Below are 15954 nucleotides of genomic sequence, written 5' to 3'. Positions count from 1 at the left end.
TTTTGAGTTGTTGAACTTTTTCTGATTCCTTATAATGTTATCAGGCCTTTTTGGTTATCACATTTATTTTTTAATTTTTTTATTTATTGATTTCAGAGTGGGAGAGAGAAACATCAACTTGTTCTACTTATTTATACATTCATTGGTTCATTCTTGTATGTGCCCTGAGAAACTCGCAACCTTGGTATATCTGGACAACTCTCTAATCAACTGAGCTACCCAGCTAAGGCGGTCATCACATTTACTGATCTCAAATTTTATGACTTCTGGGTTTCATACCTTGTTTGGAAAGTTTCCCTTCACTCCAACCTTCCCCCCCCCCATGTTTGGTTCTGGTATTTTTGTATATTTTTTTTACATGTAAATACTTGTTCTAATTAGTATTTATTTTGATATAAGGACAGCGGCGGATTTTACGGTGGGCACACCAGGTGCACGCCCTGGGTCCCAACTTCTGAAGGGCCAAGTAAAATCTTTACTTTACCCTTTTTTTCTAATGACCTTGTTTAGTTTTTCATGTGTGCAATTTTAAAATTAATAGTACATAATATTTATTTATTTAAAAATACAGTTAACATGTATTTTTATTTTCCCTGTCTCTTTTTTTAAGGGGCCCAATATTTTCTTCTGCACCAGGGGCCTCAACCTACCATTTGCCTCTGTAAAAGGATGTCAAAGGCAAGCAGTGATTTTCCATCACATAGCTAGACTAGTAGAAAACAAGTTTTCATTCTGTAATTAGAAATTAGGTATAGTTACAAAATCAAAATCAGATACCCTAGAAGAGATCCTTCATGCCTAGAGTAAATTACCTGTATCAGATTCTTTGAGAATTTTTAAAGGGAATGGGTGGAAGAGAGTGAGGGCAAGGAGGAAGCTATGCAGAGATAAGGCTGGAGAGTGTCACAAAAAGTTACATTTCCTAATTCACAATAGTCATCAGCACAGTGAAAATCCTAGAGAGCAACCCAGAACGCGCCAGGCTTCTCGCACAGACAGAGCCTCAGCGGTACCCTACACAGATAAGGTCCCCGCTTTGTCATGGACTCTCCTCAGGGGGAACTCTGAGGCCCCCACACCTTGAGTCCAAACGCCTCCGCCGGACGCGTGGTCCTTCAGCAAAGGAGAATCAGAGACGTCTTGGTGAAGGAGACCCTGTACGGCTCCGTTCGCCTCCGGCGTGTGACGGTGTCACCCAAGAGCGGCATCAGAGGCCAGTCGTGTTACCCCCTCTGGCTTAAGACTCGGGCTCCCGGGGAACCTCCGGCTCACGGCCGCGCAGGTCCTTCTCTTCTGTGCGTGTCGTGGGCGGGGCTGAGGCTGTAACCAGCCGGCGAAAGGGGCGGGGCATTTCGAGGTGGAGGAAGCTGGTTGTGAAGTACTGGTTCAGGGAAGGGGAGGGTCTGGGACGGGGCCTGCCAGGGGCGGGGCCGGGTCTCGCAGGGGGCGGAGGCGGGACAGGCTAGGGGGTGGGGACTTTGGGTCGTCGGCTTCGCCACGCCCTCCCTTCTCCTCGCTCCGCGCCCCCGCGTGGTCAGCCACGCTATTTGCCGACTCCGGGGAGTGGGAGGGGGAAGGCGGAGGCGGCGGTCTTCCCGCCCCTGGCCCGCCTCTCCTTCCTGCCGCGGCCAGCTGGTCCACACCCGGCTGCAGCCGCGAGAAGACGAGGCGGCGGTGCGGCACCGGGAGCAGAAGGGGCTGAAGGACGACATCCCGCGGCGGAAAGATGCTGGGCGTGGCGGCAGGGATGACCAACAGGTAAGGGCCCTGCCCCAACCGCCCGCAGCTGAGCGGCCGCCACGTCGGCAGCGGGCGGCCTCGCGGGCCTTGTCGCCGGCCTGTGCGCCGGCATTTCTACCCTCGCTGCTTCCGGCGGGTCAGCCCCTCGCGGGATGTCCTGGACCGGCCGCCCTCCGACCGCGCTTCCGCCTCCCGCAGGCGCGCTCTGCAGCGGGTGCGCGCTCCTCGGACTTGCTGCAGCGGCTTCTCTGCGCGCGTCCGGGGCGCTCGCTGTGTGCGCGGATCCTGGCTCCGTGCCTGGCGCAGGACTCGGCGACTAGAATTGGTTGAGTGAATAATGTTATTCCAACAGTTGGAATGTCATACAAATCAGCGGTCTTAGCACTCATTTTAAAACAGAACTGTTAGTTAGGATGGTTATGTATATAGGTATTTATTGGGTTAGAAATGAAAACAGACATTTAAAATACTTTTAATTCATTTAGATAACAGCAACTCCGTGACAATGTTAACGTACATAACGAACACATTTTTACGAAAATAGTGTTTTCCTAAACAAAAGAATTCGTGAGAGGAGTGGCATTTCTTTTTTACATTTTGCAACTGTTAAATGTCTGGCTTGGTTATACCCAGATAAGTAGTTGGAAAAAGGAGTATTTTATTAGCTTTTTAAGATAATTGTGGGTATTCTTTGTTATTACACCCAAACGAAGTAAGTGGTGTTTTCTTAAAGATTAGTTTGGCTGTGAAGCCTTATTAATGAACTTTTCACCCGTACTACTAGACTTGGGGGTGGAGGATGGACACAGTATAGTGTGCAAATAATGTGTGATAGAACTATGCACCTGAAACCTGTATAATTTTTTTTTAATTTTTATTTTATTTTATTCATTTTAGAGAGGAGAGAGAGGGGGGAGAGAGAGAGAGAGAGACAGAGAGAGAGGAGAGAGAGACGGGGGAGGAGCTGGAAGCATCAACTCCCATATGTGCCTTGACCAGGCAAGCCCAGGGTTTCGAACTGGCGACCTCAGCATTTCCAGGTCGATGCTTTATCCACTGCGCCACCACAGGTCAGGCTAACTTTTTTTTTTTTTTTTTGTATTTTTCTGAAGCTAGAAATGGGGAGAGACAGTCAGACAGACTCCCGCATGCGCCCGACCGGGATCCACCCGGCACGCCCACCAGGGGGCGATGCTCTGCCCCTCTGGACGTTGCTTCTAGCTCCTGGGACAGAGGCCAAGGAGCCATCCCCAGCACCCGGGCCATCTTTGCTCCAATGGAGCCTCGGCTGCGGGAGGGGAAGAGAGAAACAGAGAGGAAGGAGAGGGGGAGGGGCGGAGAAGCAGATGGGCGCTTCTCCTGTGTGCCCTGGCCGGAATCGAACCCGGGACTTCTGCACGCCAGGCCGACGCTCTACCACTGAGCCAACCGGCCAGGGTCGAAACCTGTATAATTTTATTAACCAGTGTCACCCCAATAAATTCAATAAAAGAAAAAAATTTGTCTATCCTGCAGTTTGAAGGGACTTCTCACCTATTGTAACATCTTGTGTTTGTCATTTGGAATATAATGATTCACTTAGCTAAGGCAGATTTTCCAGATGCTGACATATTTCATTACAGGATATCACTAAGTCACTTTTGTTAATATCACTTGATTTCTCTTGAGAAGCTGTTAAACAGCTGGTGGTGAATACAAGTTTTCCAACATTCTAGTTTTCAGTTGAAAGCTTGATTTTTATTATTGGTAGACAACTATTATCAGTTGTTTTCCTCAGAGTGAGATTCATTTTTTTCAGTTTCAAGAAATGTATGCCAAATCAAGGCTAAAGACCTGATTTGTTTGTCTGTTATTGTTTCCAGTAAAAATGGTATAGTGCAAAAAGCATTTAATTCATCTTGTCATTGAGGCACACACACATGCTTTTCCTCTAGACAACTGACTTACCTTGGTATGCAGAAGTGCTTTGTGTATGCCTCCATTTTCATCACAAGTGACAGAAGGTCAAGGGTCAAGATTTAATAACATTCATAATTTGTACTGCTTTATCAAGGACACTTTTTCTTTTAAAAAAGTGTATTAAGCCTGACCAGGCGGTGGTGCAATGGATAGAGCAGTGATGGGCAATCTTTTGAGCTTGGTGTGTCAAAATTTGCCAAAAAACCGAGCATAATTTGGGTGGTTAGTCACTTCGAGAAAAAAACCATAATTTCGCGATATTTATAGTTTAAATAACAAAAATATATAATTGTAATATATAACTATTTAATAAACCAAAAACTAATTATTTAACTTACCTGCTTATCTGTCAGTCGGTTTCTTTTGTTGGCCTTGAAATTATTTAACTTGTGTGAGGTGCCGTGAATTAAGTTAAGTGGGGGGGGGGGAGTCCTTTAACTAACCTGCCTATTAGTGACATTTTTGTTGCTGAATTTCATTGGCTAAAGCTTCAATTGAACGTCGGTATTTTGTACTTTTCAAGCCCAAGCAAGCGCTACTAACTTCATCTGTCAATCTGTTTCTTTTGTTGGTTTTGATAGTATTTAACGCTGTGAATAAGGTCTCACAAAAGTACATAGAGGGAAAAATTGTGAGTAAAGCCATTGCTATGTTTTTCAGGGTGCTAAAAGTGTCTGGTAATCGGTTCCAGGCACTCCAAATTTCTTGTTCATAGTGGCACTCCTCTTGATTCTCCAAGCAGCACCTTTCCATATTCTCAAGCTTTGACCTCAAGTCGACAAACACCTGAGCCCAGATGCTGTCTTGAAATTCTGCAAGTTGCATCTTATGTAAATTAAGATGGCTGCCACTATTTCTAATGGCAGGAAACCGCACCCATAGCACAGACCCTCGCCTCTCCCAGCCTCCCTCTCACTTATCTCAGTAATGATGGTCTATTAGAAATCCATGACACCTCAGAACAGTAGATTGGATGATGGTTGCTGTGGTTATGTGGTTGCTGATAATGGCAATCACAGGGCCCCCATAGATGCATCCCCCAAGGCATTCTGCTGCTCCCTGCTCCGCTGGCCAGAAGTGAGGTCAAAAATCCCCTAATGGCCTAACCAGAAGTCCCAGCACTAGATGTTCTGTGCGGAGTTCTGTTGTTTTGGCCTACAGACCTCCGGCACAGAGTGTTTACACTACAGCAAATGTTTTATCCTCCTCAGCTACTGCACCTGGCCGTGCAGGAGTCGAGGATGAAACATCCTTCTCGGCATGTGGCCCCATACTTCTCTGGTATGCGGCCACATGCGGCCTTGTGTCATCAAAAATGGCTACGCGTGTCAGTATTGACACGCATGTCATAGGTTCGCCATCACGCGTCCCAGTCGCCATAGGACTGGGACGCGTAGAACCCAGGGTCAAAACTTCAAGGTCGCTGGCTTGAGTGTGGACTCAGCTGACTTGAGCACAGGGTCAGCAGCTTGAGAGCAGGTCACTGGCTTGGAGCCCAAGGTTTCTGGCTTGAGCAAGGGTCTCTCACTCTGCTGTACCCTCACCACCACCGTCAAAGCACATATGAGAAAGCAATCAACGAACAACTGAAATGCCGCAACAAAAATTGATGCTTGTCATCTCCCTCCCTTCCGGTCTGTCTGTCCCTCCCTGTTTCTGTAACAACAACAACAACAAAAATGTATTGAATATTAAGCTGATACAAAATTTAAAGTATATATACAATATACTGCTCACCCACATTAGGGGATATTTCAAAATGAATATGAAATGATAAAAAAAGCATTTGATTTTTTTTTTATTAAACAACATCAGAAAAGCAAACGACAAGTCAAATAAAATTGATTATGCAAATAAGATGCAAAACCAACTTTTATTTCTTTAGTGAAGATGCACTATACAAAAGGCTGAAAGTACTGGAGTATCTGCACGTTCCCTTATCCTCTAATGCAGGTGTGGCCAACAGTTTTTGCCCCTGGGCCAGATTAGAAAGAAAACTTTTCATGGGCTGCATGAAATATTAAAATTAAAAAATGTTAAATACAAAAATGATTCGTTTAAGTAAACAATTTTATTATGTAATTTGTTTATGAATAAATGTTAGTGAAAAAATTTTAGTATACAATATTATTTTAATAAAAATATAATTACATACCATATAAATATCCAAACTGTATCACAATCAATCAAAACAGTATTTATTTATTTATTTATTTAATATATTTTTTATTTTTATTTATTTTTTTATTCATTTTAGAGAGGAGAGAGAAAGGGAGAGAGAAAGATAGGGAGAGAGAGAAGAGAGAGACAGAGAGAGAAAGTGGGGAGGAGATGGAAGCATCAACTCCCATATGTGCCTTGACCAGGCAAGCCCAGGGTTTTGAACTGGCGACCTCAGCATTTCCAGGTCGACACTTTATCCACTGCGCCACCACAGGTCAGGCCAAAACAGTATTTATTTAATAGAATGAACTTGAAGGGGTTATATTGCAAATAAAACAATTATTTCGTTTTTACAAACAGCCTGGACATGTTTTTAGTTATCAACTGAAGCTATTGTCTGTGCTACAGTGCCACTTGATTCAGCACACTCTACCACAAAAGTAACGAATTGTTTGACCTTGGGTGCACACTGGCAAACTCCGCCTAAAAGAATGTGGGTTTCACAGCGCCACTAAACATCAAACAGTTCATATCAAGTATAGACGAGTACCAAAGTTGTAAATCTTTTTAATGGAATTTATTTAAAAAATAATTATCGCAAATCCATTCTACCAATTATTGGAAGTTAACCCTAGATTAGCCACACGCGGAATTCTTTTCCGCATATCACTATCTTCTTAAATACCTCAATTTCCAATAATCAAAGACACTTCCGCTTCTGAGCAGCTGAGATTTTAAAGTAGCGGAGAATATTAAAAATTTAATCACGGGCCGCATAAACTCATTACGCAGGCTGTATGTTGGCTATGCCTGCTAATGTTTATGAGTAGTATATAATGATACAATGGGTATACAGTACAGTGATACCTTGACATACAAACAGACCAACGTACGAGTTTTTTAAGATACAAGCTGCGACTCGGTTCATATTTTTGTTCAATATCTGAGTGAACTTCCGAGATTTGAGTCATGATTCGGGAAGCTGCCACTAGTTGGTGCGTTGGCGCACGGGTCCAATATCAGCAGTTTTTTTTTTTTCTTCTTTATTTTTTTCTGAAGCCGGAAACGGGGAGAGACAGTCAGACAGACTCCCGCATGCACCCGACCGGGATCCACCCGGCACGCCCACCAGGGGGCGATGCTTTGCCCCTCCGGGCGTCGCTCTGTTGTGACCAGAGCCACTCTAGCACCTGGGGCAGAGGCCAAGGAACCATCCCCAGCGCCCGGCCATCTTTGCCCCAGTGGAGCCTCGGCTGCGGGAGGGGAAGAGAGAGACAGAGAGAAAGGAGAGGGGGAGGGGTGGAGAAGCAGATGGGCGCCTCTCCTGTGTGCCCTGGCCGGGAATCGAACCTGGGACTTCTGCATGCCAGGCCGACACTCTACCACTGAGCCAACAGGCCAGGGCCCAGTATCAGCAGTTTGATATATGAGTTGACTGATTTACGAGCTCGGTTACAGAATGAATTAAATTTGTATCTCAAGGTACCACTGTACAAGTAAAGAGTATAAGTTTCCTTTTAAGACCCTTGAACCCCTTGATGATCTAGTATCTCTCCTTGATCCCACCCCCTTTCCATCCTGAACTTCACATTAGCAATCCCTTACCTTTTATTATTATTTTTGATATTACATTCATACTGCTGTGCCACCATCACCACCATCCCTCTTCAGAATCTTTTCATCTTGCGGAACTGGAAACTCTTTACACATTAAAAAAACTCCCCATTCCCTCTTCCTACAGCCCCTCCTAACCCTATTGTATACTGCTCACAAAAATTAGGGGATATTTCAAAATGAATATGAAGCTACAAAATATCCCCTAATTTTTGTGAATAGTATATTTTCTGTCTCCGATTTTAACTATTCCAGTTATTTCTTATAAGTAGAATCATGTATTATTTATCTCTTTGGGACTGGCTTATTTCGCTTAGCATAATGTCTCAGGGTTCGTCCATGTTCTAGCATATGTCAGCATTTCCTTCTTTTTTAGAACTGAATAATATTCCAGTGTGTGCACTACCAGTCATTTAGTTGACCTTTGATGAGTACTTTGGTTGCTTTCATGTTTTAGGTATTGTGAATAACGCTAAAAGTTTAATTGCAATATTTATTGATGTGACTATAGATTCACATGCAGTTATAAAAGGTAGTACAGAGATCCAGTGTATCCTTTACCCAGTTTCCCCAATGATAACATTTTGCAAAATTATAATACACTATTGCAGCCATGATATATTAATATAGTCCACCAGTCTTATTAAGATTCCCCCAGTTTTGCACTGTGTGTGTAGTTGTGTGTAATTTTATAACAGTGTATAGGTTGTGTATCTACCACCACAGTCATGTTACAGAACAGTTCTGTCACCACAGTGATCTCTCATGTTGCCATTTTATACCCATACTCACAGTCTATGTTTTCTTCTCCCTCTCCTGAAAACGTGGAAGCCACACATCTGTTCAACATTTCTAAGTGTTTTTTAATTTACCTTAATTCCCTGGAGATTTATCCAGATTGCTTCATGTATCATAATTCCTTTTCATTGCTAAATACTACTCCATGGTATGGGCATATGACAGTTTAACTATTTACCTGTTGAAGAACATTTCAGCTGTTTCCAGTTTGGGACTATTGATAATAAAGCTGTGAACATTTGTGGATAGGTTTTTTGTTTTTTTTTAAATATTTTGTTTATTGATTTTTTAGAGAGAGAGGAGTGAGAGAGAGACAGAGAGAGAGAGAGAGAGAAGGGGAAGGAGCAGGGAGCATCAACTCCCATATGTGCCCTGACCAGGCAAGCCCAAGGTTTCGAACCGGCGACCTCAGCATTTCCAGGTCGACGCTTTATCCCACTGCGCCACCACCGGTCAGGCCTGTGGCTAGGTTTTTATATCAACATAAGTTTTCTTTTCTCTGGGATAAATGTCTAAGAGTACAATTGGCAGGTTGTATGATTTTTTTTCTAGAGTGGCTTTACCATTTTCATCAAGAACACTTAAAAGAGAAATTGGCATTTTTTTTTCCTGCAAATACATGACAAATATAGTTATACTACCACTGCTTGATTAGTGCTAAGAGATCAACAGTACTGGTACCTACTATTGCTTTTGCACTGTCCTTGTAGCTGTTAACACAGTGCAGATGGCTGCATCAGCTTCCTAGGAACTTCACAACATTGTTATGAAAAGTAGTTTTCATCTTCTATCAGGCATCCCTAAACTACGGCCCCCTGAGGCCATTTATCCGCCCCCCCTGCCCCCCCCCCGCACTTCCTGAAGGGGCACCTCTTTCATTGGTGGTCAGTCAGTGAGAGGAACACTGTATGTGCTGGCCTTCCAACGGTCTGAGGGACAGTGAACTGGCCCCCTGTGTAAAAAGTTTGGGAATCTAGACCTCTTGAAAAGGTCTTAGCGACTCTCCCTGCATTCCCCTCAAGTTTCCAGACTGCTCTTTGAGAACCACTGTTAAATGACAATCTGAAATGATGAGAGATATTTAAAAAGGAATGTATACAGAAATTTGTCTTAAAATACATACTGAGGGCCTGACCTGTGGTGGCGCAGTGGATAAAGCGTCGACCTGGAAATGCTGAGGTCGCCGGTTCAAAACCCTGGGCTTGCCTGGTCAAGGCACCTATGGGAGTTGATGCTTCCAGCTCCTCCCCCCTTCTCTCTCTCTGTCTCTCTCTCCTCTCTCTCCCTCTCTGTCTCTCTCCTCTCTAAAAATAAAGTAAAAAAAAAAAAAAAAAATACATACTGAGTGCTTGTTGTAATGAGTGCTTTCTAGTTTGGGGTAATTTTAGTGGTACTTAATAACTAAGCCATAAAGCACTACTATGGAAACAGCAACTTGCTGCCCTATGGACTTTTCATACAATGGCCACTATTGTTAGGAAGATGATAAATGTCTTGGCAGTGATTATCTTCATAAAACCTGAGTGCTTGTGCTTGCTTCGGCATCACATACACTGATATTGGAATGATACAGACAAATTTAGCATGCCACCTGTGCAAATTTGTGAAGCATCCCATATTAAAACAGGCAAACAAACAAAATTCAGTGCTCTATTCCTGTCTGTATGGTGAAGAAACTGAGCTGTTAAGTTTTAAGAAAACAAATGAAAATTTGGTGGTAGAAAAGACACCTTTCAGTACTGGTTATTCTGTGCCCTCCCTATAAGTCTAGAAAAAAACTACCAGGACTGTGCTGTCTTGACTGTCTTTGTAAATCATTTACATCCCTTTCCTTTCTTTTGTGGTAACCCTTGAACTATCTCCTGAATAGCTTTTTCTCTTGGTAAGTGTGGGTGCCATGAGTGAGCTTTCCTTTCTGCCCCTCCACTGTATGTCAGAGAAACTTCAGCAGCTACAGATCGGTGTTGGGAGAGCAGAGCTTTACTCTGAGAATCCCTATTTTCAATAACGTATTTGTTCTTCAGGTAGTCATTTAAATAAATCTCAGTAGAAGTCATGTTTATAGCTAGGGTTGCACTTAAATAGATGGAAAAATATCTCAAAGCATTTGTCAATGTTATATTTCTTGTAATTATGTTTTAAGCTGGAATATCATCTGCATCATATGCTGAACTGTTGCTATATTTTCTTCCAAAAACTTAATTTTAAGATACTTGAGTGGAAGTCCTGGCCTGGTGGCTCAGTGGATAAAGTATCAACTTGGTGTGCCAGAGGTTGCATAATCCTGGTCAGGGCATGTACAAGAAGCAATAAATGGCCGGACCAGGCGGTGGTGCAGTGGATAGAGCATCAGACTAGGATGCCGAGGACCCAGGTTTGAGACCCCGAGGTCTCCAGCTTGAGCGTGGGCTCATCTGGTTTGAGCAAAAGCTCACCAGCTTGGACCCAAGGTCACTGGCTCAAGCAAGGGATTACTTGGTCTGCTGAAGGCCCGCGGTCAAGGTACATATGAGAAAGCAATCAATGAACAACTAAAGTGTCGCAATGTGCAGCGAAACTGATTGATGCTTCTCATCTCTCCGTTCCTGTCTGTCTGTCCCTGTCTATCCCTCTCTCTGACTCTCTCTCTCTCTGTCTCTATAAAAAAAGAAAAAGAAAAAAAAAGAAGCAATCAATGAATACACAACTAGACGGAACAGCCAAGTTAAACAATCAGTTAAGCCTGACCAGGTGGTGGCGCAGTAGATAGGCATCAGACTAGGATGTGGAGGAACCAGGTTTGAAACTCCAAGCCTCCTGGTTTGAGTGCGGGCTCATCCGACTGCAGCGCAGGCTCACCAGCCTGAGCGTGGGGTCGCTGGCTTGAGTGTTGCATCATAGACATGACCCCATGGTTGCTGACTTGAGCCCAAGGTCGCTGGCTTGAGCAAGGGGTCACTTGCTCTGCTGTAGCCCCCCAGTCAAGGCACATAGAAGAAAGCAATCATTAAACAACTAAGGTGCCGCAACAAAGAATTGCTGCTTGTCATCTCTCTCTCCCTTCCAGTCTGTCTGTCCCATTCTATCTCTTTCTCTGACACTCTCCCTCTGTGTTTATTAAAAAAAATTTAATTAAACTAAAAATAGTTGTTGCTTCTCTCTTTTGCTCTCTTTTTGTTGCTCTCTCTTTTCTATCTCCCTTCCTCTCTCAAATCAATGGAAAAATTTTTTTATAAAATACTTGAGAGGCAAGAGCTGTACTACCTGTTGTCACATATTGTGCATTCTTCAGCAGTTTTATCCCTCCTTATGCTAATATATCTTATCTCTGTTATTTGATCTCATCAGACATTGCCACACTGGAGCTGACTGGAGACAAGGAAGGAGCATTTTCCTGCATATTTTTTCACGTTAGAACATATTTTGGAGCTTGATGAATCTACAGTGACATTTAACATAGCTGCTTAGATAAACCAGTGTCTGAATAGTATGTTCTGTGTGAGGTAGGAAAAGGGTACTGGGTGCCAACAAACAGGGCAGGAGACACAGGACTCAGTGTTAGCATGCCTAGAAATCTGGATGGAGCCTTACCAGGATGTCTGAGAGTCAGATCAGACAAAGTAAGATCAAGACTAAACACATCTATGAAAAATACATATACCCATACATTCTCTTTGTACAAAAATGGAATCAGCCTGACCTGTGGTGGCGCAGTGGATAAAGCGTCGACCTGGAATGCTGAGGTCGCCCGCCGGTTCAAAACCCTGGGATTACCTGGTCAAGGCACATATGGGACTTGATGCTTCCTGCTCCTCCCCTCTTCTCTCTCTCTCTCTCTCTCTCTCTCTCTCTCCTCCTTCTCTCTAAAATGAATAAATAAAGTCTTTAAAAAAATAAATTTTAAAAATGGAATCAAAGTCATGCTGTTATGCAATTGCTTTTTTTCCCCAGGATTCTAAAACTTGTGATAAAATGTGTATAACATAAAATTTACCATCTTTATCATTTTTCAGTGTATATTCAGTGGCATTAAGTACTCTCACATTGTTGTGTAACCATTACCACCATCCATATTCAGAACTTTTCATCTTCCTAAACTGAAACTATGCCCAGTAAACAATAATTACCCATTTCTGGTGATTACTTTTTTAACCTAATAAGCTATCTTTGAGGTTTTCCTTTGTGGCATATTGGATATCTACTTTATTTATTTATTTATTTATTTATTATTTATTTTAGAGAGGAAGTGAGAGAGAGAAACACTGATTTGTTTTTCCACTTATTTATGCATTAACTGGTTGATTCTTGTATATACCCTGATGGGAATCAATCCCTTAACTTTGGTGTATGAGGATGACACTCTAGCCAACTGAGCTAACTGGCCAGAGCCTCTCTACCTTATGTTTTTTAACCTTAGTTTTTATGGCTACGTAGTATTTCACAGTACACAGATGATATAATTTACAGAATCAGTCATTCATGGACATTTGGGTTTCAGTTTTTATATATCAACACTTTGACTATTTGTGCCAATGTTTCTGTTGGAGCTTTCCGAGTATATAGAAGTGTGTGTGTGTGTGTGTGTGTGTGTGTGTACATGGATGGTTGGACTATGTTCCAATCCCAGCTTTGTCCCTTCATGGCTCTATGGCCTTGATCATTCAACCTCTTTCAGGCTCAGTTTCTTGATTTATAAAGTAATACCACCTATCTCTGAAAGTTGTGGGAATTATATATGAAGGCAAATATAAACATTTCTGAAAGAATAACAAATTTATTAATAATTGTTGCCCCTGGAGAGGGAGTCTACTATTCTAGGGAGTTAGGAATCTAGAATGTGAGAGAAATTATTTTATTTTTTCAGCGAGAGAGACAGACAAAGGGACAGACGGGAAGGAAGGGAGATGAGAAGCATCAATTCTTTGTTGTGGCACCTTAGTTGTTCATTGATTGCTTTCTCATATGTGCCTTGACTGGAGTGCTCCAGCTGAGCCAGTGACCTTTGGGCTCAAGCTACAACCAGTGGGATCACATCTATGGACCCACGTTCAAGGCAATACCCCGTGCTCAAGGTGGTGAGCCTGCTTTTGAGTTGGATGAGCCCGTGCTCAAGCTGGCAACCTTAGGGTTTCGAATCTGGGTCCTCAGCATCCCAGGCTGTGCTCTATCTATCCCTGTGCCACCACCTGGTCAGGCAAATTTAATAAAATTTTGAGTAAAGTTTTTTCTTCACCATTTCCAAAGTAGCAGACAGACTTCATCACAAGACCAGTGTGCTTCCATACTTACTGATAGCGTAGTTAAACTTTAAGTTGCTGGGAAGTAGGTCAAGTCATATCCCAAGATGGTGGACATCCAGGCAGGACTTTTATGGTAATTGCTAGTGTACTACATTTCATCACTGAAGGACAGTGTGGGGAAGAGGTAAAATTTGAGGTTGAGATGTCTGTCTTTTCAAATTCTTAGAACATGATGTTGAGAGAATCTTTAGCAAAGGTTAGCTTGACCTGCTGGCTCCAAGTGGTTGTACATCCTCTTTCATAGTAGTTCTCTCAGTCCTGGGCTCACAGAGACAAATGTAGAAGCAGTCAGATAAAAATGTCATGTGCTAAGCCTGTGATTAAAGGGACCTTTGGCACTTTGAGTTATGCCATCTCTCTACCTTAGATTTATCCTTAAGATATCTTAGAAGCTTTAAGCATATGAATACAGGTTAAAGTTTAGCCTGATTCCTCAGGCTTGAGTTGAATGTCTCTGTTATTCTGATAGGAAATTTTTAGAAAAAAAATTTTTATTCACTACTTTCAAATTTTCCCATTTCCAGAGTATGTGGGAAAATGACCAAAATATCATATGTTGGGGTCATTGCTAACAGTAGAATACACTAATTCCCTTGAGTTTTCATGGCTTGCTATCAATATAGTCCTTTCTTTGGAATACAATGCAGATTTTGTCATGGTGAAGCATGTTTTAGGAAATACTGTATAGTGTATTCCATCTTTTTTTTTTTTTTCAGAGACAGAGAGTCAGAGAGAGGGATAGACAGGGACAGACAGACAGGAATGGAGAGATGAGAAGCATCAATCATTAGTTTTTCGTTGCGCTTTGCAACACCTTAGTTGCTCATTGATTGCTTTCTCATATGTGCCTTGACTGTGGGCCTTCAGCAGACTGAGTAACCCCTTGCTCGAGCCAGCGACCTTGGGTCCAAGCTGGTGAGCTTTTTGCTCAAACCAGATGAGCCCGCGCTCAAGCTGGTGACCTCAGGGTCTCGAACCTGGGTCCTCGGCATCCCAGTCCAATACTCTATCCACTGCGCCACCGCCTGGTCAGGCTAGTATATTCCATCTTGAGATAGAGTAATCTATCAGATGAGCAGACTTTTGTTTTAGGAGAATGGGTGGCTATATATTTTTGTAATAGCTATGAAACCTTTATAAACATGGCTGGAAACTAGTTTCAACTTTTTTTAAATGAGTCCAAGAAAGTGAGAGCTTTGTGACTAGCCCCACTACATCTAGAAAGTTGTGTTAGCACTTAGCCTGTTTTAGATGATAGCATATATTTACATGATTGAGGATAATGATGAAAAAAGATGTATTTAGAACTTTTTAAGATATATGTTTAGGACACTAGGTTATCTGTTTTATATGATAGACCAGAACTACAATGATGTTACTTTAACGTGGATGGAAGACAAATGTTTGAAATAATTTAATGATATTTCTGGACTTATGTGCTTTTTGTTTGTTTTTTAAAGCTAGATAATCCATATCAGGAAGTGAGAGCATTTTTGGTCCTCTGGGCATTTGCCAGATCCATATAAAGCATGAAATATCTTCAGATGTCTTTTTAAGGCAATATCTTGATTCTTCTTTTTTTTACAGAGACAGAGAGAGAGCCGGAGAGAGGGATAGATAGAGACAGACAGACAGAACAGAGAGAAATGAGAGGCATCAATCATTAGTTTTTCATTGCAATACCTTAGTTGTTCATTGATTGCTTTCTTTTTTTTAAATTATTTTTTTTTATTTATTCATTTTAGGGGGGGGAGAGAGAGAGAGAGAGAGGAGGGGAGGAGCAGGAAGCTTCAACTCCCATATGTGCCTTGACTGGGCAAGCCCAGGGTTTTGAACCGGCGACCTCAGTATTCCAGGTTGACGCTTTTATCCACAGCGCCACCACAGGTCAGGCTGATTGCTTTCTCATATGTGCCTTGACCGTGGGCCTTCAGCATACTGAGTGACCCCTTGCTTGAGCCAGCAACCTTGGGTCCAAGCTGGTGAGCTTTGCTCAAGCCAGATGAGCCCGCACTCAAGCTGGTGACCTCGGGGTCTCGAACCTGGGTCTTCCGCATCCCAGTCCGACGCTCTATCCACTGCACCACTGCCTGGTCAGGCTTGATGCTTCTTAATGGACTGTTCATACATGAATGCATGAGTAGTGTATGGTTTGTATGAAAGCTACTTTGTTTTTGTTACTTTTTTTTAAATTTTTTCTCTTTATTTATTCACTTTAGAGTGGGGGGGAGAGACAGAGAAGGGGGGAGGAGCAGGAAGCATCAACTCCCATATGTGCCTTGATCAGGCAAGTGCAGGGTTTTGAACCGGCGACCTCAGTGTTCCAGGTCGACGCTTTATCCACTGCGCCGCCACAGGTCAGGCCTGTTTTTGTTACTCTTAGAGCTGGATTTCCCTGTGC

The 15954-nt window shown here is 42.8% G+C and overlaps 1 protein-coding gene across 2 annotated transcripts in view; it reads left to right on the top strand.

Annotated features, from left to right (window-relative positions):
* Positions 1-1505: 1505 nt before the first annotated feature.
* LIMS1 (LIM zinc finger domain containing 1) overlaps positions 1506-15954 on the top strand; it is a 148051-nt gene continuing 133602 nt past the window's right edge. The window contains exon 1 of one of the 2 annotated variants that reach the window (XM_066268568.1): positions 1506-1758. Coding sequence is in view for 1 of the 2 variants with exons in the window: in XM_066268566.1 (XP_066124663.1) it covers positions 1727-1758 (32 nt within the window). In the remaining variant the exon portion in view is untranslated. The remainder of the gene's footprint in view (positions 1759-15954) is intronic. The other variant, XM_066268566.1, reaches the window with a different exon arrangement.

This window comes from Saccopteryx bilineata, chromosome 3, assembly GCF_036850765.1.
Source record: "Saccopteryx bilineata isolate mSacBil1 chromosome 3, mSacBil1_pri_phased_curated, whole genome shotgun sequence".
Taxonomy (NCBI): Eukaryota; Metazoa; Chordata; class Mammalia; order Chiroptera; family Emballonuridae; genus Saccopteryx; species Saccopteryx bilineata.
The sequence above is the reverse complement of the archived record's forward strand: the minus strand, read 5'-3'. Positions and strand labels throughout refer to the sequence as shown.